At 38.9% G+C, this 26,304-nt stretch overlaps 1 protein-coding gene across 1 annotated transcript in view; it reads right to left on the bottom strand.

Moving 5' to 3' along the window:
- LOC108505113 (chloride channel protein C-like) overlaps positions 1-26,304 on the bottom strand; it is an 86,965-nt gene that overhangs the window by 5,716 nt on the left and 54,945 nt on the right. The window contains 4 exon segments of the mRNA XM_017830812.1: positions 3,554-3,792; positions 5,891-5,986; positions 11,364-11,383; positions 20,257-20,423. Coding sequence (XP_017686301.1) covers positions 3,554-3,792; positions 5,891-5,986; positions 11,364-11,383; positions 20,257-20,423 — 522 coding nt within the window.

A 26,304-nucleotide genomic window follows, 5' to 3' on the forward strand; every position in this document is an offset into this window, starting at 1 on the left:
CCATAGATATACGAAGGGCAATTATAGCAACACCATAGCAGAAGCTGTGGGACTTCACATCTACAGAGCTCTTTGCAAATATAAACTGCACAAAAATATAAATTCTTTTCTGTAACCGCTTCAAAAGAAGCTGGTAATTCCTTACAGTTTCTCTGCTGGCATGGAGTAAGAAGTAGCATCAGTGGCAGAATGTTGAGTCTTTACATAGAATCTATGATCTCAGGCAAGCAAAATTTGTCAGTTTAATGAGATACTGCAAGTTAGTCAACCGTTTCATTGCTTTGGCCCCTCAGAAGTGTGTTAGGCATTGATTACAATCACATAGTGTAAATTATTCTAGTTTGTTCAGTACCTCAAGTAAGCAGCAGTAACTCCTCATGTGTTTGAACTCTGATGCTGGCATTCCCATGCCATACCTTGTTAGACATTCAGACAACTGTGCTGATCACATATTTCCTCTTACTTTAATAGGCCTTTCAGGAATGAACAAGCAATCCCTTGTATACTACTATGGTTCCCATCACTTGATGGTCACACTTAATTAAGCACTAGTTTAGTAGAGAGCTGGTTACACTTCATTTCATTAAGTGATTTCATGATCACCAGAGGTACACTGACAGCTCTGTTAGCTGAAGCTATGTGAAAAGGGGCAGCAGAGACAACAGTAACATTTTGCAGCACTTCCTCACCAGTGATTTTCCAGGCACTACTCTTGCAGAGCACATCAAGTTACATTTCCATTAGCATTTAGCTTTTTGGCTCAAAGCTATCTCAGACTTGAGGTATGATAGCCCGTATCATATTACTGCTACCTTTAGCAATGTTGGTCACCAAATCCTTAAAGTCATCATTTTTATATAAAGTAGATACTAAGAATTTCTTCATCTCTCTTCCCTCCTTTAGGTATTTCCGTTCATGATCAGCAAATAAATGTGATTAAAGGACAACATCTCATTTTAAAAATGTAAGCAAGAATCAATTGTGAAACAAGAAAATGTTGAAAGGTTCTCCAGTATGATAAACCAGGCAGTTTAAAAACACTGGGCAATTAACTCTAAAGTATATAAGTATCACATGACAGGAAAAACACAAGCAATGTTACATAATGGACATTGCAGGATATATGTAAAACCACATATTAAAGCTGTATGCAACAAAAAACTTCTCACAACAGTTTATGTTCATTCATAGGGATATGTAATGCACAGATGCTTTAATGTTTCTAATGTGAAAGCATTTTTCCTAATTGAACAAGGGGGGATTTTGCATGACTGTACTTCAAACCTAGATCTAAAGTTCAATCTGCCCGTGTTTTAAGACATATTTCTGTTTAAGAGGGAAAGAAGTATTAGGAAAACACCATCATAAGGGACAACGAGATGAAAGAGGTACAGATGCATAGCAAAAGCCAAAAATAACGCCAAAGACTCGATTTTTGTTATGAAGCCCTTTGTCACAGAGATTTGCATTCAAAAACTGTGAAAATTGATAAAGGTTATCTCATATAAAAATAGCATCTTTGTTCTATCTGGCCTTTAGTTCAAATTATGTGAAGACATAGCAGAACATTTATGATACACTATAAGCAGACAAGAAGAAAAATAAAAATACTTTGTGTTGAAGAGCCAAATGATATGACTACTTGTTACTGTCATTCCTGTTCTATATGAGTCATGAGACTGACATACTAATGAAAAGCTTCCTACATATTTCATCTGTTTTCACTGTCCTATACGAATTACGCTATTATCGTTTGTGACGAGATGGGTTTGTCACCGGAGTCCAGAATATAAGGGAGCCACTTCATTCCTAGGTGGAATTCTGTTTTGTGTGTCTTCACAAACACACATATGTCACATAAAACCAAATTAAAAACCAAACAAAAAAACCCCTCATCTAGCAATGAAACCACATAACGATGTATGGACAAATGCACCATGCCATCCCCCACAGTTTACAACACCGCTATGAGAGGTTTCATGTAAATTGTGTGAACTTTTGCTTAGAAATTACACTTGTACTAACATGGGGGGGAAAAAAAACCCAAACCTGCACTGATTTTTATGACTGGACTGCACAAACTATTGTTCTAAATAGTATATATTCTTATAACATCTTTCACACATGTAGTCTTCACAGTAACTATATCCCTGTTCCAAATTTCAAGGCAGAGTAAATGATATGCCAAGCATTTAAGTGATCTGTTTGAAGTTGTTTAACGAGTTAGAGTTATCCTGGCTGTCTCAAACTCTCATACTACATAAAGCACACCCCAACTACAGTTTGTACTGAGTCATTTAGCCACAGATACTGTAAGCAAAAAGAAATTACATTACTTAAGTCTTAGAAAGGTAATATTTTGTACACTCAATAAATCAAGGAAAAGGAAATCAGCAATGGGCTTTGAACCAAAAATGCAAATTCATAGCAAGGTTACTCAGATTTGGTTATCAAGAAAAGATATTCTCACTGTTTTAAGAGGAAATCTCTAGATTAGATCTCTAGATTAGATCTCTTGTTCTGCTAGCACACAAAACCTAATTCCTTCAAGAAAAACTTTGCATTTTTCAGGTAGGTGAAGCATAGCTCAGTAATAACAATGACTTTACTAATGTACTAATAAACAAAAGATTACTAACTGTAACATCATCTAAATAAACACCCACTTCCATATCTCTTGAATGGAGCATTTCTGCATTGCAGAGCATTTCTCATCCTGCATATCACATATTTTAACCCTACCATTTAACGAGCCTGTCTCATGTACCTTCATACTTGGCTGCCAGTTATATGCATTGACTGGACACCTCAGTTTTAAAGTGCTGTGCATTCTCTGTGGTACTACAAAAGCAACATTATTGATAACAAAAACAAGTTCCAAAAGGGAAACAGAAGAACATCCAACTATAAATCTTTGATTTATAGGAGACTCAAAGCTGCATGATTCAAATACCAGAAATTCACTTTCAGGAATTTTGGCAAGTTTGTATAACCAATAAATTGTTACTAGTTTTCCTTGGTGTTCGTTATAACATTAATAGTAGTGGATTTCTTCATACATGTTTGATTTTAATATCCAGATCTGTGCGAATCCCTCTGCTATTTAACAGAACAAAATTAAACATCAATTACAAAGTCATAGAAGGAAATCTAAAACATTTTCTTTTTTATTAGGCAGATACTCAGAGGTTGAAGATTTAGTCTTCACTGAAAGGCTTTGCCAGCATAACTGCCATTAATGGTTATGACATTTTTTCTTTGAGTGGCATAGGCAGAGCACGACAAAAGCATTCTTGACACCCATCTTTCACATCTGATTTTATGTATATCTTCCACAAACTTGATATCTTGTCTCGCAAGCATTTAAATTAATGAATTTTGTAATCACCGAGCAGCTGAAGATACACAAACCTGGGCTACAATGCCACATGTTTAGATACTACAGCTTTTAAGCGTCTCTTCTCCAGAAAGGATCTGGAGAAGCAAAAGCTCTGATTATTTTTTCCTGAAGATGAACATGGGCTCAAAAAGAAGTGACAAACCCTAAGAATACATGCGTGGCCTTGAATCTGGGGGCAGTTCATCAGCATCGGGGCTCTGTGGCACCAGCTGGAGCCTCAGCCTCTCCTCCAGTGGGAAAGACGTCAGGTCCTTCCTGGTGATGACCCTAACCATTCGGTTCTGCAGGTAAACAGTGAGGTGGCACAGCCCCAGGGTGTGAAAGATGACATAGTTGCACTGCAGCGAGAAATGAGCTCGGACTGACATTGAATATTTGTTTATGTGTGACTTCTGTAAGGCAAAGAGAGAAGACAAAAGTACAAGCACTCCCACTGCCACAAGGGTGGGAAGGACAGGCAGAGGAAGGAGGCCAGGGAGACAGGTAGCAGGCTTGGGGACAGGAGCCAATAAGAACATGGATTCTTCTCTCCCCGCTCCCCATCCCAAATTATGCCTAAAACATCAGGAAATACCATAGTAAAAAAGCACTTTCTTTTTTTGGTAAACCACCAGGTTCACTCTAAATAAACTATTACGTCTGGAATGTACCCAAATTTCACAGGCTAGAAAAGCTGAGGTCCATTGATATGGTCTGAGTTTTTACTTGGAAACAGTCAGTGACCCCAAGGTTTATTAAGTCTCAAGATTTTTTTTATAGCTGCTATCTCATTACACAGCCATTTATGATATCCTATAATATTTCGCAGTAAATGCTTATAAAAAATCAATTCGCATAGAAACAGGCTGCAAGGAAGAGGACAAAGAGAACAATCACATGGCTCTGAGAAGAAGAGGTACTAAACTCTGGTCACTGAAAACCATGAGGGCTGTAATGGTTTCTTGATAGGAACAAAGCTAAAGACCATTTTATTGTTAACTAAGCTGGTCTGTATAGAGTATATAGTGGTTCAGTAAGTTTTTACTTTTTCCATAATTCCACAATATCCTTCTTATGACTTGACCAGTTCTATCAAAGAAGGTGTATTATGCTTCCCAAGTGTATGCTTCCCTAGACAGAGTAAAACTGAAACAAAGACTTGACAAAATAATATAAATAAATGCAGAGAGTAGAAGGACACATCTCTTCTCCGTCTTTCATTTACAGGACAGACAAGACATTCAAAGACATAAGGAGGAAAACAAAAGTAAAAAGATTTTCTCTTTCCATACTGCATATAATTTTGCTGTGGAACTCATTGCCACAGGAAATCATTACATCCAAGAACTTCACAATGGATATTTATGTGGATATCAGAAACAGAGCTTTCATGAGTGATAGTAACAAGCTGTTGAAAGGGACACTTAACTTTGTGCTTCAGGAATCACATCAGATACTAAAATTTAGGTATCAATATGAAACCTCATTGGGTTCCATAAGTTTCTCATAATAAAAAGTTGTGTGGCCCAATGGCACAAGCACTGGACTGGGCCTCAGCTGAGCTGGCATCTACTCCCATGTATGACCTCCTCCTGAACTTCGGAAAATCATGTGTCCTCTCTCCACCTCAGTTTTCCCATCTATTAAAAGGAAACTCTTAATCCAAACTAGATAATGGATATTAGGAGCATTATTGGGTTTTGTAACTTTTCTCTCCTAGCTATTCTCAAAGCAAGAGATTTAGACCAGATGGATCTTGAACTCAGTCCTATCTTATTTACACATAAGTAAACAGGAGCAGATTTTATATCTTTTTAAATAAAACCCACCTGAATTAGGCTTCCTGGCCTGGATTTCTCAGTGTCCCCCCACCTCAGCTTCAGTGACTGGAAATTCACTGAGGCAGAAACTACATTTATTTTGTTTATAACATATTTATTTTAGGCCTTATTTAGTATACTAAAATATTATTGCTTTTGGACCCAGTATTTTAGTAGTGTATTTAGGAAATAAATGTGGCAATGTCATAGCAGGGATTAAAAAAAAAAAAAAAAGAAAAAGGAAAGGGGAAAGAAATTTAGTTTTATTTATAATTTGATGTATAGGCACTGCACTGTAATGGAGTCTAAATCTCAAAAGTGTTGCTTTATATTTGCTTTATAGGACTATAAGAGCCAAATAATGACATTTAAATGATCTATTCCATTAACATTGTATCATTTTGTCAATCTGGAATGTATTTTAATCAAAAGCCCCCTTGAAATGGTCTCCTTTGTTGTATTTTCTTTTTGGCTCATTTTATCAACATCTGTTATGTTTATACAATATGAATTAAAACTTTGGAATGCTGTTTGTACTCAGCTACTTTTGCTGAGAATGTAATGTCGGAGGATTGGCAGTGTTTATGTAAATCAGTGCAGCTGACACAGCCATCATAAACAAATGAGAAAATATAACAAACACATTGTTCATGGAGGAAATGTTTGTTTTTAGAGTTGGCTTCAGTCTTACCAGATTGATGAAGAGTTGCTGATACCGGGGATCTGTAGTGAAGCGATTCAGCAGCATGGTTAGGCACGACAGATTGGGCAGCTTCTCCACTGTTATCTGGAACAGGCAAGAACTCATTTCTCTTTCCTTCTGTGCAGCATATTAGAACCCAGGGGTCAAAAGCTTCCCAGTTTGACTCCTAACAAAAAGATTTCTAGCAGAGCTACACTGGCAGAGCTTGTCCAAACTTTATAAATTCTTTTGCCAATAAGGCTTAAATTAGCAATTTAAATTATAACACTCTTTAGTTACAAAAATATGTTTTTCCCTTACTGTAACTGTATATCTATTAAGACATTGTAAGCTGTATTGGCTTAGGGGTGAGGTTTTTCATGCTGTTAAAATTCACACACCAAGTGGTAATTATATGATAGCATAGGACAGGAAAATGCAGCAAAACTCGTATCAGCCATCAGCTGAGCTTCAACCATTTTCCATAGGAATACCTATTAGTGTCCTGGCACCTCATCGTACATAATTGCCATGCTCCTTCTTAACATTAATATGCCAACCACATTCCCATGTGCAGACCAAGTTTCAGTAATACATGATGACTTTCCAGTCTGTATAAATTGCTCAAAACTACATTGCTAGTCTTGCCTTAGTAACACATGATTTTCTTCCACCACGCTTAATGTTTACTATTCCTAAAAGTCCTTTGGTCATGTATCAAAGAGAAGAATGCTACATGCTTTTCAAGTTTGAAAGCTTTTATAAACACTCATCATTCAGAGAGGTGCTATCCCATAGTGAATTAAATATTATAACAATTCTGCTATCCGTAGAGAAGTTGTGAAAGAGAAGATTGGAACAGCCTATCTGAACAAGGTAATTCTTTGCCAGCAGTCTTGCACAACTTCCAGTCTCTGAGTGGCATTACAGTTTATGAGAGCTGTCCCTGAAAGGTCTCTGGTCATCCTTAAATTTGAATTGTACCCATAAATTTAAATTTAAATGTAAATTTAAATTGATCACTTCTTTATCTCAACCACATATATTACATAATTTCTTCATTCATGGAGTACTCATCCTAAATTATCCAAACATGCATGCTTATTAGACAAGGAAAGAACGGAAAGAAAACAGATTACCTTCTCATTGGAGAGAGGATGAGAGGAGGAGAAGGACTCTCACCTTCTAAGATGTGCTCATTCTCCAGCAGCATGCACAGCTCTAACCTAAGGTTAGAGAAGATGACCATGTTCATTATAATGGATGAATTTTAAAAAGAAAGTCCACAATGCTTTAGCATCAGAGATATGATGGCACCACAAGTACTGTGTGTGATTTGGGGCTCCTGATATTAGAAGGACATCAAACTATTAGTGTGTGTCCAGGGGAGTGCAACCAATGTAGTAAAAGGACAAGATGTAGGAGGAGTGGCTGAGGCCGCTTGGTTAGTTCAGCTTGGAAAAGAGACAGCTGAGGGGTGACCCCATCACAGTTTACAACTTCCCCAAGGTGTGTAGCAGAGAGGAAGGTGCTGATCTCCTCTGATGACCAGTGATAGGACATGAGGAAAAGGAATGAAGCTGCATCAGAAGTTCAGGTTGGACATTAGGAAAAGGTTCTTCACTGAGAGGATGGTTGGCCACTGGAACAGGCTTCCAAGGGAAGTCATGATGGCTCTTAGCCATATGGTTTAGTTTTAGGTAGTCCTGTGAGGTAGAGGGAGTTGGACTTGATAATCCTTATGGGTCCCTTACAACTTGACATATTCTCTTATTCTAAAGTATTAGTGGGATGACCACATATTTGACTTCCCTAAACTTCTATCAGCAATAGCAGCCTCACACAGGTGTTTTCTGATTTAGGTTTGGCTAATTAGATTAAAACACATCACCTATCCTACATGTTCTTCCTGACCTTGATCAACCTGCTTGGCAGGACCAGCTCATACACTCTCTAGTTTGCACTCAACAAGACAATACCAGTAGTAAGCAAACACAATTATCTGGATAAAGGTAGATAGACTGTTGTTCCTTCCCTCATCCTTCTTCAGGAAAATCTACATTAAAACAAGACTGCAAAAAATTAATGTCGTATTTTAAATTATCCGTGAAATTTTCTCTCACAATACTGCACTCTACAGTTCACTAAGACATTTAATGTTATTGCTGACTGTCATGTGAAAATTGATATCTTTATCAATTATTATATCATTTCAAACCTTTCTTTAAAGTTCCAGCCTTCTGCATTGCACATATAAAGACCTGACAAACAATATACTTTAAATTACCATTTATATCTTAGTGTTTCCTTGCTACACTCACACACATACCCACACACTCCATCCTTATGATCCACTTCCAGACTCTCAACTTATATTTTGATAACAAACACCTTGGGGATCACCACAAATCTTTTTGGTTTGTAACATACTTAACATCGTGTTAGCCCTATTCTGTTATTACAACTAGGACCTACTACAGTAGTACAGAGCTGTGCAACACACTGAGGAATGATATGCCTGAGGAACCCAGAGGAGAGCAGATACATAATCTTTTTAGGGCATCAGAAAAATATAACTGACATAAAAAGTGGATGTTGTGACTGGAACAGCAAGTATAACCTGCGAATTTTTCAAATAAATATTTCTGTATCCAAAAATATTGATTTGTTCAAACCAAAACTTGTTATAGGAATTTACTAGTTTTAACATAAATGTCTCCTAGGAAAGGTTAGTCTGCTTCAGGGTGCTATTAGCACTCCACAGCAGAGGACTTCCACTAAGGTCTTTTCCAACTTTAATGATTCTATGATTCTAAGACAACATGTCTGCCTGATCCAAAAGATCAAGGACAGGATACAGAAGAGCTAGGTTCAAGTCCCTTATTATGAAATGCCATTGAGCTCTCACACATGAAGAGGTAACATTAAACTAGTTTCCAATTACATTACTGCATTATTACCTTAAAACTGCAGTTTCATGTTTTGTGTCTGTTATATAGTCCACCTTTTCTCCAGCTTAAAAACAAGATATTCTGCGAGAATCTTCCTCTGCATTTTAGTACAGAACTGGAACACACATATCTGAAGGAAACTATCCTATCACTTCTACCTCCTGTGATTTACCATTGTAGACAGTCCCCTTTCTCCTGAAATAGTCCGCTGTTGCACTATGTAGTCTCAAAATCTGCATTTTGTCAGTGCAAACTTGGCTTTGGTCTGTCATCTAAGGTTTTCATTGGGATTTTTATAAATAAGTATGCCTGTGGCTGGGATATAGGTATCATCATTTTACAAGTGAAGACCCGAGTGTGAGTATAACTTGTGGAAAAACATCAGTTCTTAAGGAAATTAGTGGCACAGCCAGAAATACTAGGAGTCTGTCACCTGTTCCTACCTTTAAAGCACATCCCGTTCACAGGACAAAGAAGGAATTCAGTATCTTTCCTAAATATTGAAGCTTTATTTGTCTCAATTTAATATCTGACTGGCTTTGGTTTTCACAAAATCTCTTTCAGATTACTAATGTGAGTGCAACACTGTAGCAGAGCTACCTGCTGAGAAAACTCCACTGAGGAAATACTTTGTCCTGGGCTCACATCTCCCCTCCAGGGAAAGTCACCGACTTGCCCTGAGCCTCTTGCCATGTGCGTGCCAACACATGGGCATGTTGCTAAACAATTAATGGACTTGAGTTTGAGGACAATGATGAGAATAAACTAAAAGGAATAGTTATAGGCATGCTACAACAGGCAAGATCTATTCCCTTCAGGATATATTTGGAAGAGGAAAGGGAAGAAAACACAATATACTCATATTCACTACAGCAGAGGATATAGAGAAGAAATTAATCCAGTCATGCCTTATGAATTATCTTTTGTGCATTACACACTTTGTTCTGCAGGACTCTCTAAAGGTTCACATTTTATGGTCTTTCACAAAAAGGTCTGTAATCATTCTAAGTGAGATATAAATACACAGATGTAAATTCTGCCCCCAGATCACCATGCACAGCTCCAAGAAGTCTATTTCAAGAATGATCGCTGGGCCAGGAATACTCTCAAGACTTTAATCCTAACATGAATATATAGACGGCAAGTGTGAAAGTTATGATCCACCCTGACCCTCAGACAGACTCTATTCTCAAGTCCAAAACACTGTTCAGGTCTGTCTGTTGTCCAGACTTCACCATTTTCCATTTGAATATGATATTGGAATTATAAAACCAGTAACATTCACCATGAACTGAAAGAGCTCATCACCAGTGGTCTGTTGGCTGGTTTTGGCAGCTTGCAATTTGCTTGGCATTGCTCTTAACTTAACCCAGCAGGGAGTCACTTAACAGGATTTGGGGAAGTGTAAGAGAAATTTGGCTAGTCAAAGCACACGCAAACACAATGAAGGAAATCATTGGAACATTTCTGATAAGAATCCAAGCCTATTAAATACTGCCATATTCAGGAGAAAAATGAACATACATTATTTCACTTGGACTTCCAGAAGTCATGCTTCAGAGGTATAACAACATCATTCTTTGATGTTACATACAACATCCTTCCTATCACATCATCAAGCCTTAGAAAGCAGACCAAACATGTTTCTTGCACTATTTTGTGAGGTTTAACAGGAAGTGCTAGGATTCAGACTTGGACTCTGCAATTGTTCGTTTACTCTTTATTTATTTAAGAAGGAAGAAAACTCTTAAGTAGGGAATCTCATTTCAAAGATACCCTGGCAAGGCATTGCAGTAGTTTCATATGCTCTATCTGTTATAAAGCATGTATCACGAAGATACACCTAATTAAGATAACACATTATTATCCCAATATCCACATGTCAGTTTTGGCATGGAAGTCAGGAATGAAAAGTATCTGACAGCTGATTGTGTCACTCTTCTTGTCAAGATGGCCAGCTATCTGAGGAAACTATAAATTCTAAATATTGGGTGAGTGACATAAAAGGAACTGCAACTCCAAAGTAGCTGCAAATGAACAGAAGGGAGATTAAAAGGTGGTGTGACTGGCAAAAGCATTTGGGGCAGGACTGTCCTAAATTGAATGGACAAAATAACTACACAATAGGATAAGGGATGGAGGGAGGATTAAAGAACCTGAAGCATCATTTTTAGCTTACTTTAGAAAGCTGTAGGCTTATTTCTCCTGTATTAATCCACCAAAGGTACTTGCATTGTTTTTATTTTTGAGCTGATTATGTCTGATATTTTGGCCAATATCCAACTTAGTCATTTCCCTGGCCTCAAATAGTATCGTGCCTTTTTTTAACTTGTAAAAAAGAGTATTCTGCATATGGTGAGCTAGAGAGTAGATAAGGACTAGATCATCACATATCAGGAACTGTTTTAAAGCAACCAAGTCTTCATCTTACACAATAAAATGTCAGGGTAACAGGGTTGTTTCAGGTTAGGCAGCCTAAATCATTACTGTTTACTTAATATTTTGTTCCTCAGATGAAGAGGGAGCATTACATGAATTTTTGGCATTTTACCTAGAAGATGATATAAAGGTCATTATCAAGTACTAGACTGAGGTTTTCCAGAGCAAAGATCAAACCCTGTCCATGCCACAGTCTTTCAAAGGATGCTAAATAAACACTTAATCTCTGTACCTCAGTTTTCAAATCTACAAAACAGGGATTTCTTTCACCTCACAGCTATGTTTCAAGGTTACTATTCATTACTTAAGTTGCCAGCTGTCTGGTTTTATGGGCAACATCATTAGTGTGAGTGAGCAGACAGTAAGTCCGCAGCCTTAACATGAAAATGCAAAGGCAGCTGTTAATAAATTGCAAATGCAAACTTAGTTTTCAAATCCACAGAAAGGCTAGACTTTAGAAAAGAATGAAGACTTAAAATCAGATTTGTATTTCCCTATAATCTGGCTTGCAACTAGGCAGACTTTCAATTTCAGAGGAGCCTACCGCACATTTAAGCGACAGGACAAGTATGTGATCAGTCTTTCCATTCACACACCAGTTTTCCCCATGACTATATTTGATTTCGACATTTAACAACACTCTGCACTTGCCTAAAAGCCACCCACATGCTGCAGGATGGCTGCATACGTTTTTAATTTGGCTTTTTGTGTTAGCACACAGCCTCTGCAACACTCCAGTTTTCCCTCTAAAGGACTCCATCACGAAGTCCTACAGCACCTGCACAATTATTTGTAAGGCCAAACAGGTCTACTTATTTTAAAAGTATCATATAATGTTGTTTTTTGGAATAAACTTTTCACACTTCAGATATGAAATAAAACCACTGCCACAGACTCTATAAACCTTCCTCCATCTGTGTTATTCATGAACTGCAGTGCCCCAGGATCCTGACAATACATGGGAGGATCATAACGTCAAGGGCTTTTGTTGAAAGTGCTGGATTCCATTTATTTTAATAGGCAAGATTACTGTATAGTGTATCATTGAAATTAACTAGATCAGCTTTTCAAAAGCAGGAGTCCAGACAGTAAAAGTAAACAATGTGCTGACAGACTCTACCCTCTAATATGAAAATCAAGTAATCACAAAGGCACTTCGATATTGTCATCAGATATTGCCGTCAGCTCCCTAGTCTGCACACCTAAAAACAGTTTTCAAGTCCTCAGCGTGCTTCCCCTCCCCTTTTTTCTCCTTTGCTGCCTGAGTTCAGATGAAGCCATCAAACCACTGCCAAAGGTATTTCTAGCTTTGATCAGACCTGGTTGAATCACTATTGCCCAGAACTTACAACAAAGGCATGGGGAGGAGGAAGGGGGAAAGCTGACCATGATCCTCTAGTAAGAAACAAAAGCTCGTTTTTATCTCCATTTATTGCATGAACTTTGCAGACTTCTGTGTTTGATTGAGTAACTTTGCATTCCTGCGATCTAAACTTAGCAATCTCTCCACGACAGTGCCAGAAGGAAAAGGCTCTCCAAAAATCTTTCAAATTCATATCAGTTATTTTGAGAGTGCCAACAGCGAGGCTGTCACAATATTAAGGTAGATATCACTAAGCTCAGTAATTAATTTATGAATTAAACGTTTCAGGTCTCCATTCATCTTTAGCTTTCTTTTCCCTAAGCTGTTGCACTGCATCACTACTGAAGGCAAGTACCTCTCCTCTTGCTAGGGAAAATAAAAGTATTACCTTATTAAAGCAGTGTGTGAGAACTCTCTGCACACATGTGCACACACACGCCTTGAGAGTAGTGTTTCATTAGTCCCAACTGGGAGTGCAGATTAAAGAAAAATGCCAGAAACCATACCTACAGTCTGACATATCTATGATATGTTGCAATGCTTGATATGTGCTGTGGGAAAGGAGATCTATATGCTATGCTCAGTTTCACTGAAGTGCTTGGCAGAAAGCACTCTTCACTGGACTGACCAGAGGCGAGTCATACCTAATAAACTGCCATAAAATACACATACACACACCACTTTGAATCATTGATTTTGCTGCTAAAGGATGTTACTGTGTATTACAGCTTTAAGTTTTCAACTTTGTCATATTTTCTAAACTCTGATCTCTTCAATTTACTTTCAGTTATGTGACATTCCCCCTTAGTAGAGTGAAAGCATGCATTAGCTAAACAATGTGGTTTGGATTTAGCGTTCCCATGCATCATTGTGAAAATGTTTGTCTCAGCAATAGTGTCATTATTGTTACTGGGAACAGCTGCTCTACCATGTCTTCTGAAAACAGAGTATCTCCCTTCCCATACCAATTTACAAGCAGGGAAATTAAAGCAGGACCATCGAGTAGAAGGTTCATGAGCACACTCTGTTCTGTACCTGGCTTCCTCCTACCACAAAGGAAACAGAAAGTGCAGCAGCGCAGCAAGAACAGCAGCAAAATAAATATTGCAAACAGAAATGTAGTTTGGCTCCCTCCTCTGGCAGTTCTTCTGGATCCAGACCAGAGACTAACCTGAGGCAGAAATCCTCCTCTCTCAGGTGCAGCTCTCTGGCAGTTTGGCTCCATTAGACATGACATCCTTGGAGCAAGAATTGGATCAGGGAGTTAGCTGCTGATCAAGCGGATGTTTAATATCTCCCTTGAGTTTCTGAAGTGGAAAGATGTAACCCTCAGCGTTCTTGCCAGTGCTCCCAGCCTAACTGAAGTCAGTTTCCACATCCAGCTCTACGTGAGCAATGGGGTCCCGCTGGGGTAGCTGGGAGCATCCCAGCAGCAATGCTGTGCTCTGCAGGCCCGTGCAGCTTGGCTCAGGCCAGCTGGACATTTTTAATGAAAACTGACAAAACACATTTGTGTGATTACACAGAGGAGCAGTCTTTAACTTACCTTTCAGAACAAGATCTTCAGAAGTAATTAGGTTTTATTTTAAGATGGATAAAATGTGTTTTCCAGGGTATTAAACCTTTTGAAATGTCTTTGGATGGGAAGCCATGTTTTCAGTCAGTAGGCGTTTTTGCAAGTCCAACCTTTAGGAACATTTTAGCTACATGAAGACCACAGCTTTTGGATATATTCTGTTTCTTGAAAGTATCTTATATTCCCAACTATGTTCTGAAAATGCAAATTAAGCACTGTGAACACTTCATTTGTATCAAACATACTTAATTTGAGTAAGGCAATTACATAGTCAATACGGTCTACTCTGGCCTCAAATCAGGAGGCCTGGAGACACACCATCTATAACGCAGCTGTCTCCTTCGAGAACACACGCAGGATCACTCTCGAGGAAAAAAGGCAACGCAGAAAGAACCGTGTATTGCAGAATACACCATCTAAGGAATCTTTCTGTTGTGCCTTTTGCAATCGGATATGTCTGTCATGTATTGGCCTCATAAGCCACCAGCGTGCCTGTAGCAAATGTGGACAGAGCCTTCCCAAATCTTCGTTCACGAAGCCTAGCCATGACAGTCTCACATAGCATATCAATAATCTGCAATCATAGAATCATAGAATGGCACGGACATCTTCCATAGACCAAATTGCTCAAAGCCCCATCCAGCCTGGCCTTGAACACTTCCAGGGATGGGGCATCCACAGCTTTTTTGGACAACCTGTTCCAACCCTAATAAAGCAGTTCAAACAAACATGGTAAACTACAAGGATTTTTGACAACTTTACCTACAATATTTTTATTAAAATTTCTTTTTGGCCCCAAAGTAACAATTTTGATCAACCCCAAATGCTGAAGTTTCAGTAAACTTGATGGGTGGGAAGAGATGGGGTTTCCTAGGTGACAAAATACACACAAAAATGCAGGCACAATGCCAAAAATGTCACATCCCATACACAACTAGCATAAAACCAAGTTTTACCCATTTTTGCTTAGACAGTTATAGTGTCTACAGTCTGCTTACCATCAGAGATATTGTGGTTTCTGCATAATTACTTTATCCCAATCAAATTAAATCAAGAAAAAAAAATTCCTTCAGCTAAAAGATAGACAAACAGAATGCAGAGTAATGGCTAACAGCTGTGTAGGTAAGAGTGCAGAGGCAAACACAGGGAACCCAGCCCTCAGCCTTACAACAGGAGAGCTACGTAGGGTACAGATCTGAGAACTCCAGGTGTGAACAAAATGGCTTATTTCTTATGGTAAAATTCCCAAACAGGCTACTCAGTTGTATTTGTCAACCTAGTAGTTTCTCCAGGAAAATTGTCTCACAGCTGTGTTCAAGGCAGAAATTAAGGTTGCTGTGCAGCACTCCAGCTTCTGACTCTCTGCACTATTTCTCCTCAAAGGAGATGGAGGGGACAGATCCTAGTCTAACAAGACATCAACATCCACCTGCTTTTCTTCAATGAATACCAGGAGGATTTAACCACAATACAGAAAAGCTGCTCTTTACTTTTCCTTGACAAAACGGAAGTAAAGGCAAAAAAAGTGACCAACACCAGTAGAGTCCCTGGGAAGGACATGGTATTTGTCAGTCACAAATATGCAGGAAACCTACATAAAATAAGGGACAAAGAGCATCTCAGAAAAAAAGCACCTACGTAGAGAGCATGATGTCATCCATTATACACACATGTGGAGGGAAGGGATCATGGATGGGAGGATGCACATCATGGCAGCAAAGGCATTGCTGCTGACCATGGAGTACCATTGCCCTCCATGTTATATCCCAAACATGTCTACAGCCAGGGAAAAGTAATTCATTACCTACAGACTCTCTCCTCAAATCCTTCATGTCTTCTGGTTTTATTGTGGTTTACATTATAAAGTAACCTCTGGCAAAGAAGTTGGAGCAGCAGAACACAAGTGATGATATGTCTAATCTCTTCATCAGGTCAAAGAACCACTTCATTGCCCCACAATGGCCCTACACCAACACATTTTAACATATGTGGAAATGAAAATAAAAATAGCTCTTTTTTCGATTTTGGTCTCACAGAAATTAGGCAGAAGCATAACTCTATATTTTCCCTCTGGAGGAGGATCTGGAGCTGCAGACTAGGGCAGTCAAGACAGAAGAGAGCCAAGGGACCTCCCAACAACTCCTCAATACACATTTACAGCCTCATGCAGTTTCTCTGGCAGAAAAATCCTGGGAAGGAAGGCAGTGGTCCTATCCTCAGGTCACTCTGAAGAATGAATTCCACCTAGCCATGAGGGCATGCCATTTAGGGCATGACATTTATAGCTCTCAGTGGGCTCCAGGCTAACACATTCATAAAAGCCCTGCTCCCTTCCTTCAGTCACTGGGGGGCAACAGGGGAGGCATTTCAGCTGGAGTGAAAAAGAATAGCCTGTTTTATTCTGATGTGCAAGTATCATCACTACTGTGGGAGAAATGAAGGGAGTCAGCCAGTCCCTCAACCCTCTGTGCTGCACACAGTAAGTCAATCATCCCCATCAATGCCAAGCATCAAGTTCACCAGCCACACGTTCCTCATATTGAGCTCTGTGAGGGTTTCTCAGACATGCACAGAACTCTGCCTATGGCAAAGTGTCAAATGTATTACTCTAAGGAGATCTTTGTTTTGGAAACTTGCTTCTCAACTACAGTTTGCTTCCTCTTTAACAGTTTTAAAGCCAAGGAGTTTTCTTTAGTAGTTGCTTTTGTTTTTAGTTTCTACTGCTTGCTCAGCTGAGGAAGATAACAGCTTCAGATTTAGGTCACCCGTAGAAAAACATGTCTGGTGATCTCATCTTGATCCCCAGTGGGTAGCCATCCAGATCACAAAGAGCAGAAGAAAAATTTGGCCCCAATAAGCAGATCTGGAAGATTGGGGCGGGGGGGCAGGTGTTTGTGTTTTCTTTAATAAAGTTGGAATATCTGGGTGTTTGCTACAGGCCAACGCTAAGGTGCATTTGTAGGCTTGTGCAAGTTCCAGCCAACATTGCTTGGCCACAGTCCTTGCTTTTGTAAGAACTGACATTGACCTTTTCTCTTCAAAGGGTCAGAATCATTCATTCGTATGTGTTACAAAACATAACAGCACTTTGTCCTTGTACAGCAACTCTCATCGCTACAGTTTCCAAGTGTGGGCAGGTACTGAATAACTTTTACATTTGGACCAAATTTACAGTGTTTCATCCATGCTTATTTCATGACAAAAAAATGGTACAGGAAAACACATAAATGAGAAACAGTATCAAAAAATTATGAGCTGCTGCTGCCTTCATGCAAGCTTGGCAGATTGTTTGCTTCTTTCCCTTCGTTAGCTGGTTGCCCCATTCTTTCTAACCTAATAACAACATTTTTGCAGTAGAGGAAAAAGAAGGGGAAAAAAAAGGAAAAAAAAAACCAAACCAAACCAAACCAAACCAAACAAAAAAAAACAAACAAACAAAAAAAAAAAAAAAAAAACACGCACACACTTGAGAATCAATAATTACGTCCAAGGCAACTCTCAAGAAAAAAATCATGGCAATTATTTTTTGCATCTTCCCCAAGCTACCTTTTTAAAATACACCAGTCAAGCCACATATTCTTCACTTTAACATTATTGATGTACAAGATGGAAAAATAACTTATCGTTGTTCTACCTGCAGTCATGTCACCTCCATATCGGATTTCATTGGATCCCATAGGGTAAGAGGTTGAACAGCACCCTTCTCCTTTAAGGACTTCACAGCATTTGTCATCTTGGTCTTAAGAGTTACATGCTGCAAGATCTGCAATTTTATGAGTAAGACAGAAGACCCAAACCCTAACTGCTTATGGTTATGAATACATTAATTTCATGACACATTACATTTCTGGAGGTTTGTTTCACAAGATGGCTGCAGAACATTCCCTTCCTAGTGTTGGTGAGAACAGCAGAACAGCAACCACAGTCACCTGTGGTCCCCTGCTGCAGAGAAGGCACTCAGAACTCATCATGCAAGTACTCAAGCCACTGAGCACACACTGGGGCAAGAAGAGGTGTTGTCAGAGCACCCAGAGCACAATGCTTGCTCCCAGACAACTATTCTGTATGGGTTTCACTGGAGTGAGCAACCGACCAGCCAAAAAAGCCATTTGCTGTTTCTTTGTAAACCATTTAAAATATTGTCTTTGTTTTATTCAAAGCAATCTAACAACAACTCATTTATGCTGAAAGTGTTAGGGAAACAAAACTTCTTCCTTCATCTCTTTTAAAAGGCTCTAACAGAATGTATCATAAAAAAGCTCTGAGGATTAAGCAAACCACAAGCCTGCCAGAATTGTCAGGGAGCATCAACTTTTCTCTGAAGGCACCTCTCTTTTGGATGTCCTAGTGATCAGCCTTCTGTTCCCCCTTTTTGCTTCCTTCCACAACACTTTGCTCTGCATTACAAAGCACAACAGCATTTTACATGAGCTCAGCACACTCAGCAGCAGCCTGGGACACTCACTGCAAGGGGATTTGGTGAATTAATAAGGAAATTATGAGACTGTAAATGGAATTTGAAAGAAACTTTGCTGTATCAGTTTTTAGTGTGCTTTCTAGTTTTATTGCCATGGACGGCTGAGAACTAAAAAAGCACACTAGTTTATGTTCTATAATATCTTCAGATTGGTACACACTGCAGACTATCACTCAGAAATTTGGGGTTGAGTGCCTTAGCACATTTTGTATTAATTATGTTTATGATAGCATTACTGTGTAAGGGAATAAGTATACAATACTGCACTTATTGATGTCATTACCCCTGCAGGCCACTGCAACCCAAAAAATTCCCACTGTACAATTCTCATTTGTCTTCCTAAAAGGTTTATACAAACTGCTTCACTTGTCACTGAAGCAAGTGCACAATTTTTATTAAATATTCACTCTTATTCACTATCTTCCCATCTCCATGGTCCAAAAGAGCAGCTTACCACATTGTTAATAGGTAAGTTAGTGTGAACCAGCTGCCAGTAGTTCATGCTTGAAAATTTTTTATAAAGCAGGCAAGCAGACAAGTCCTAACCAAATTTGCACTGATGATGCACAGATAGCTTTTTACACCATCCAGATCAATAGAAGAAAATACTTTTATCCTTGTTTGCTCGCAGGTAGGTCCCAAATGACATGTAGTTAAGACATTAAAAAACAAATTGTGTACAAGAAAAGGTGTAAAGTACCAGCCATTCAGGATAAAAGACACTGTGAAAATTATGGAAAATTATTATATTACAAAACAAAACCAGCCACATGTTTTTATTACATGGCCAGTTTTGTTGTTGTTGGAAGCATAATTCATTGGGCTTTTGCTGTGTGAACTGCAATGCAGTAGGAGTTGCATATGCATCTTCTCCTTTCCTCCAGGATGCTCAAGGTGGAAATGAAGTCACTGCCTCTCCCACTCATGACCCTCCACTCAAAAGAACAGTCTTAATATACCTTCCTGAAAGGATGAATTCACTCTTGTAGTCGTATGAAATACAGTACCATAAATACTTCATTTATCAGGAGATTTTATATGCCTTTTGAGAGTGCCCCATATGGCAAAAATTCCTTTAGTCTAATTCTTGTTTACCCTAGCATGTTACTTCCAGTGACTTTGTTGCTTATCTTGTCTGTGATATGATTTATGTTAACTCATTTCCTGTAAAAGCATACACTAATAAAATGAAAAAAATGTGAAGAAAGAGCAGGCCAGCTTTGAATTGGCATGGGAAATTGTCATAAGTAACTGCATTCAAATCCTTTTAAATTACTGTTTCAGTGAACCTTTAAGGCTCTAAAGGGCATTTTTCCCTTTTTGTACAGTTCCCAGAAGATCATTTCATTGGTGCTGTTTCAATAAACCCCTGATGCACTAGGCAACCTTGTACTAGAAAGGACCTTGGTCCTTTCTATAAAGGACACCTGCTGTTCATGCTAAAGAAGGTAGGAACAAGTTTCATATACCTCCCAAATAATCTTCACAAATAGATGCTTAAAGAAAAAAACTCTGCCAGAAACATCATGTGACATCAATTTGATAATGTTTTTTGCCTTTTAATAGTACCTTGGAACACCTCTGCGTGTTCTGGCTTGGGACTGCAAACCTCTGGGGATCCGCCATGGCTTGTACTTGCATGAAGTCAAGCCAAGGAGGCAATGTTCTCCTTCAGGTGAAGGACTCTGACACCAGTCTCCATGACATCCCTGGCAGAGAACAATTCCAGGTTCAACCTGAAAGACACAAAGCAGACAGCCAGAAGATTATTTAGTAAACAGGAAATGAGGCGTACCATACCATGTTAGTGTTTGATGAGTTTATAATGTGTTAGTAAATTACTTCAAGATGGAAATCAATCTGCTTTATTTGCAAATGTAAAAAAAAAAAATGTAATTACCCAATAAAACTGCTTATCAAGCATTGCCTTGCTTTGTGTGAGATATGTGATAAACTCTTATCCTGTGCATGACTTGGTCATCCTAGACAGGATATCATAAGACTCATTTATCAATTTACATGACTTTTCACATTAAAAAAAGATTTTTAATCTGAGCTGAAATCCTCTGGAATTCCCGATGATATCAAATAGTTTAAAGTTAAGTACTTTGGAGAAATTCAGGCTTATGCATATCATTGCATAGGGGGTTTTTTGCAGCATTAGCAGCTAGAAAGACAGCCTTTTCAAAGATAGTTCACAAATCAAATATTTTCTAACACTTTTCAGGTTCTAGGCAAAGTGTCAGGAAATGTATATGTATAAAATTGAAAAACATGTACCCACTATTTCTGACACTGGGTGAAAAAAATAAAGATACTTTCTGCAAAATTCAAGAATAATTTTATGGAACTCTAGTAGGCCAGAATCTTACAATTGAAATCAATGTACTACTGTAGTTACAAGCTTGTTTTATAGTTTCCATTTTCAAAAAAAACCCCAAACATTAATTATTCTGACTATGACCTGGACACACCATAAGCCAGAGTCTCCTGGTCAGACACAGGCTTACACAAACCACAGAGACAACTGGAGCATACATTTGCCCACATCCTGTTTTACCAATGTACCTTTCATCTCTGTGGTAAAAGTAACTCTTTCCATATGTTGTTAATTTTTGTCTTCCCTCCTGACATACAAAAGATTGTTTTTTCAAGCGAGTTACTCTGCTGGTTTTGTGATGTGACCACCTGACTAAGCGTAACTGAGCTGAGAAGACAATGCACTTCATACATGGCACCTACACAGCTGTGAGACAAGTTTCTTCTTCTAAACTGGGATGGATTTAAATGAATCCCTAAAAAGAATAGTCATATGTGCACCAAAACACATCATACCCATCCCCAGTTATATGAAACAGACTGCAGGCAATGAAAATTTGGAACACCATCTTATTACAGATCCACGTTTCAGGGGACCAGAACGCCAATTTATAGAAAAATTAGCCTCTCTGAACCGCTCTTTCCTTCTGAGTTGAAATGAGCAGTAATTTATCTTACAAATCAAAGTGGCTGAGTGCAGAATTTAGTATCGACTAGTGAAAACAAAACCTAAAAATCCCAGAGAGACGGATTTTTTCATTCTTAATCTCACTGAGTGCTACCACTTAATGAAGTACAAGCAATGGAACTCAGAGGGAACCACAGATCCTGCTCAGGACAAGCTGCTGTCAGAACTGTGCTGTTTGTTACGTAAAACACTCCACCAGAGGAATTTTATTCTTCCTAAATGAGTAGATTCCTTTTCATCTCTGCCTCTTTTCCATCTTCATACACCAGATAAAAATCTGTATTTGCCTGCTTTAAGCTTTGTCTAGAAATACTACACACTGTACTACTATGAAAAATACTGTACCTAGCACAGTGGACCCAATGTGAAATTCATTTCACATGAATAATGATAATAGCTACTTCCTGAATTACATGAAATATGTGCAGACACCAAATAATTTTTGAATAAGGGCAATGTGAATACTGTTGCATTCCAACAGATCCTCGAGTATATATCTTGAGTATATATAGCAGTACATAGGTTTTCAGTTTTTACAACTTCACAGTTTTGTTCTGTTGCATAGAAAGCAAATGTTCTACATTATTGCAGAAGCCTATGAAATATCCTTATGTTGTGTCAAATCAGTCATTTGTAAAAAGGCAAGGCATAGCTCATTATATGCTTCTGTGATCTTGGCTTTGTCTGGGATAATTAAATGTGTGCATTGCCTACATCCACTATATACCTTACATTATTATCAGTGACCTTCTTCACATGTAAGAACACACTAAAGGCTGCCCCGATTCCCTGCTCATCATCAGTGACATTTCTTTCAATGAGTCTTTTGTCTGTTGCTGTAAAGAATAACCTTGCTTTTGGGAGGTGGAGGAGACAGGCAAAAAAGTTGTTTTATGAAAGACTGTTACAAGGCCAAGGCATCTTTAAATAGAATTGGCTAAAGAAAGCCTTTATCAACATATTGCTTCTCAGGAAAACACCAAGCCAAACTGTAGTTGTATCTATGAGATCATAAGAATCAAGGATTGTTCAAGTCAGAAGGGATCTCAGCAGTTGTCTGGACCAGCCTCCTGCCGTGAGCTCAAACCACATGCTTGGGCATATCTCCAGTCAAGTCTTAAAAACCTCCAAGAATCAAGGCTGTGAAACCCCTCTGGACAGCCTGTGCCACTATCCCACTCTCCTCATGGTGAAAAGACATTTCCTCATATTCAGTATGAATTCCCTTGTTTCAGCCTGTGCCAGTTGTTTCTTGTCCACCATGCACAGTTGTGAAGACCATGGCTCCATCTTCTCAATGATCTCCAGTAGTTATGTGGGGCAGGGAGGAAGGGGCACACTGTTAGGTGCCTCCAAAGTCATCTCATCTCCAGGATAAACAAGTCCCAGTAGTGCAGCCTCAAGCATGAGTGGTGATCATTCCAGTTTGTCAACATCTGCAATTCTGTTGAAAGTACATCCCATTGTGTCCTCCTGTCATTTATGGAAATGTTAAACAGGCTAGTTCTAGGGATAGACCCTGCAGTGCTCTCCTTTTTAAGCCTCCACCCTCCAAGGCCAACCACCCAAAGAGTTATTTTACCATCTTGTTGTTCAGCCTCTAAACTGTACCATCTTATTTTAGATACAAGAACAAGATGAAAGACAGTGTCAAAAGCCTTGCTAGAGTCAAGGAAAATAGCATCCACTGCTCCCTCCTTAACCACAAACCCATGCATTTCTGCATAGAAGGCAATCAGGTCAGTCAGGCACAGTTTACCTCCAGTAAATCCATGCTAATATAACCACTTTTTCCTTCATGTGCCCAGAAATCTGTTCCAAGAGGACTCACTTCATGATTTTCCCAGTAAATGAAGTGAGGCTGATTGACCTGCAGCTCTATAAACTGAACTTTTGGTTTATCTTGCACATAGCTAAAATACTTGTAATTCTGACATCGTGCGGGCATCATCCCCAAATCTTCACAGCCTTTCAAAGATGAAAGACAGCAGCCTTGCAAAGACATTGGCCAGCTCTCTCAGCATTCTGAGACGAAGCCTATCTGGTTTCATAGACTTCTATGGCTCAAGTTTTCAGAAGTAATCCCTCACTCAGTCCTTGGCTATTGCTGGTGGTTCCCCTTGAATCTTTACACTAACTTTGGAGACCTAGGAGTCCTTGTTTGTAGACAGTGAAGCAAATAAAGCATTTAATGTCTTACCTATGGCTGCTGTCACCAAATCTTGTGTCCTCCTCCACCTGCCTTCAGACCCCTAAACCTATTCTGCAGTTGCAGACCTGAGAGTGGAGGAGGAGAAATTGTTTTCTTACTGCCAGGACTCACAGGTCCCCAGCCTTCCCCATCACAGTCCCCTAGCACCCCTCCTCCTGTGTAGCTGGGGGCTCAAGCTGTTGTTAAAGGCATGTTTAACATAACTTTGTCAGGATCAGCCTTCCCAGAAGCATCCAAGATCCAAAGATGGCACAGGAAACCTGCAGAAGAGCCAGAAGGAGAGTACAAATGGTGAACAGGAGCCTGTAAACCATCCCTGGCACCTACATGTGCACTAGCCCACCAGCAGCCCTGCCAGCTGCCCAAGCAGTGCTCACAGCTCTCCAGGTTGTAGTGCTGCCCTTGGGGCAATTAGACAGCAAATGTACACCGTGCCCAGGCACCAGCCCCTGCAGGCACATCCCCAACATTGGTGGGTCCTCCACTCCTGCACAACCATGAGCCTCCCCAAATGCCTCACAAAGACACTTTGTTCAGCTGGTGACTACGATTGCTGCTGAATACTTGCGTTTATGCAACAAAGCCCTCGGTTTCAAAATGCAATTTCAAGCAAGGACATTCATTTACCATCTTGAAAATGCCTTTTAGTATGGAATAACACAGGTTGCTTACATTTGGATTTTATCAAGTAGATCTTTTTTACACTAATAGATTTACCTCAAGAAGAGACACAGAGCTGTAGCCACACTACAGAAATAGATCTAGCATAAATTTTTCTTTTATAGGGCATGTGAGAACATTTTCTCCCAAAACATAATTCATTATAGTAACATAATATGTTAAAATATTAAGGTTGTTTCACCAAAGTTATGATATCCAAGTTTCAGGTTCCTTTCAAGACCACATCCATGAGACTAGATATAACATGGAACAAAGACAATCTGCCTTATGATCTAAATAAGACAGTCATTTGGTAAAAAGCCAATATCCCTGAATGGTAATCTGTCTTGAAATGATTCATGGAAATATAGTTCAGGCCCTGTTGCTATTAAATCCAGTGGAAGTTTTCCCACTGAAATAAATTGTTAAGGATCTAACCATAACAGATCTAATCATAACGCGGAGGTTTTCATAGACAACACAGTACAAGAGAGCTTTTCTTCAAATAGTTTTACTCTGTATTTTATGTAAGTTTCAAATGATTGCAAGGACTTAAAGGCGGGTGGGAGAGAAGCATAGTCCTAATTCAAACACGCATGAGGGACCAAGGTGCATGAAAACACAGGCAATGTTGCTTGCTTGGATTTATTCACAGATTTGCCCTCTTCTGGTTTAGGTTGTTACTCCCATCTTTCCCTCTGTGCACTGAGAATGTTTACCCATCGACTCGCCACAGGCCATCTTGCTTGGGACAGCCCTAGGTTTTATTTGGGCTTCTTGTAAACCACTGTTTTACTACCCTGACTGACCACTGCATCTTGTATAAATAGTTCTCAGGAGGATGTTTTGGGGGTTGCTTAATGCTTGTGGTGTGTTTTTGTCTGAGCATAGTCAGGACTGAACAACTGGGAGGACAGGCTGGTTCGTTCACTGAGGGGAACATTAGAACATTGGAGGTCATTAAAATTACTTACCTGTGCTATAAACATTGGCAAGTATTAGAGCTATTCAGTTCTAGTCTCTACTATTTATTCATTTACTGAGACTAAAGCATTCTTTTTTTTTCTGTACATTTCATTTAGCCAGAAAAATTGAACATATTTATTTCATAATATTCATTCTATTCCCAAATGAGCTGCACTGCTATGAAGAAATGTAGATGTTACTACATTAGAAATACAGTTGATTTATATTAGCTTTTTTACTCTCTGTCATTGTTAAAGTTACCTCATCGTGATCAAACTCACAACATTGCAGGAAAGTGGTTACATTTAAATACAAATTCTTTTTTTTTGGTCTTAGAAAGTCAAAAAAGATTTCTGCATACTTGTCATGGGCCCACTAATTTTCTTTTCAACAAGACATTTGGTAAAAAAAACCATGAAAAAGCTTATCCACAAGTTACATGCCAATATTGATCCCACTATAGAACAGTACATATGTACTGCAGAAATGTTAATCATGTGCAGATGACTGAATTCAGTAGTTTTGCAAGTGAATTTTGAAGGGAAAAAATTGTGTCTTTTAGTATATTCATAGAATACCACTGAGATCAATAAAGGGAAACAGGAAGGTCTATAAGACCTTCTTACACCGGAAAAGGACACCACTTAAATTAAATTAATTTTAAAATTGATTTGTTCCACTCAGTACTAACTCCTGAAATAGACACATTTAAACTGATTTAAAGTTAAATTAAACCTATAAAATCACTGTGACTCTGATGTAAGTGCATGCA

The sequence above is a fragment of the Lepidothrix coronata genome, unplaced genomic scaffold, assembly GCF_001604755.1.
Source record: "Lepidothrix coronata isolate B3197 unplaced genomic scaffold, Lepidothrix_coronata-1.0 Scaffold6, whole genome shotgun sequence".
Classification (NCBI taxonomy): Eukaryota; Metazoa; Chordata; class Aves; order Passeriformes; family Pipridae; genus Lepidothrix; species Lepidothrix coronata.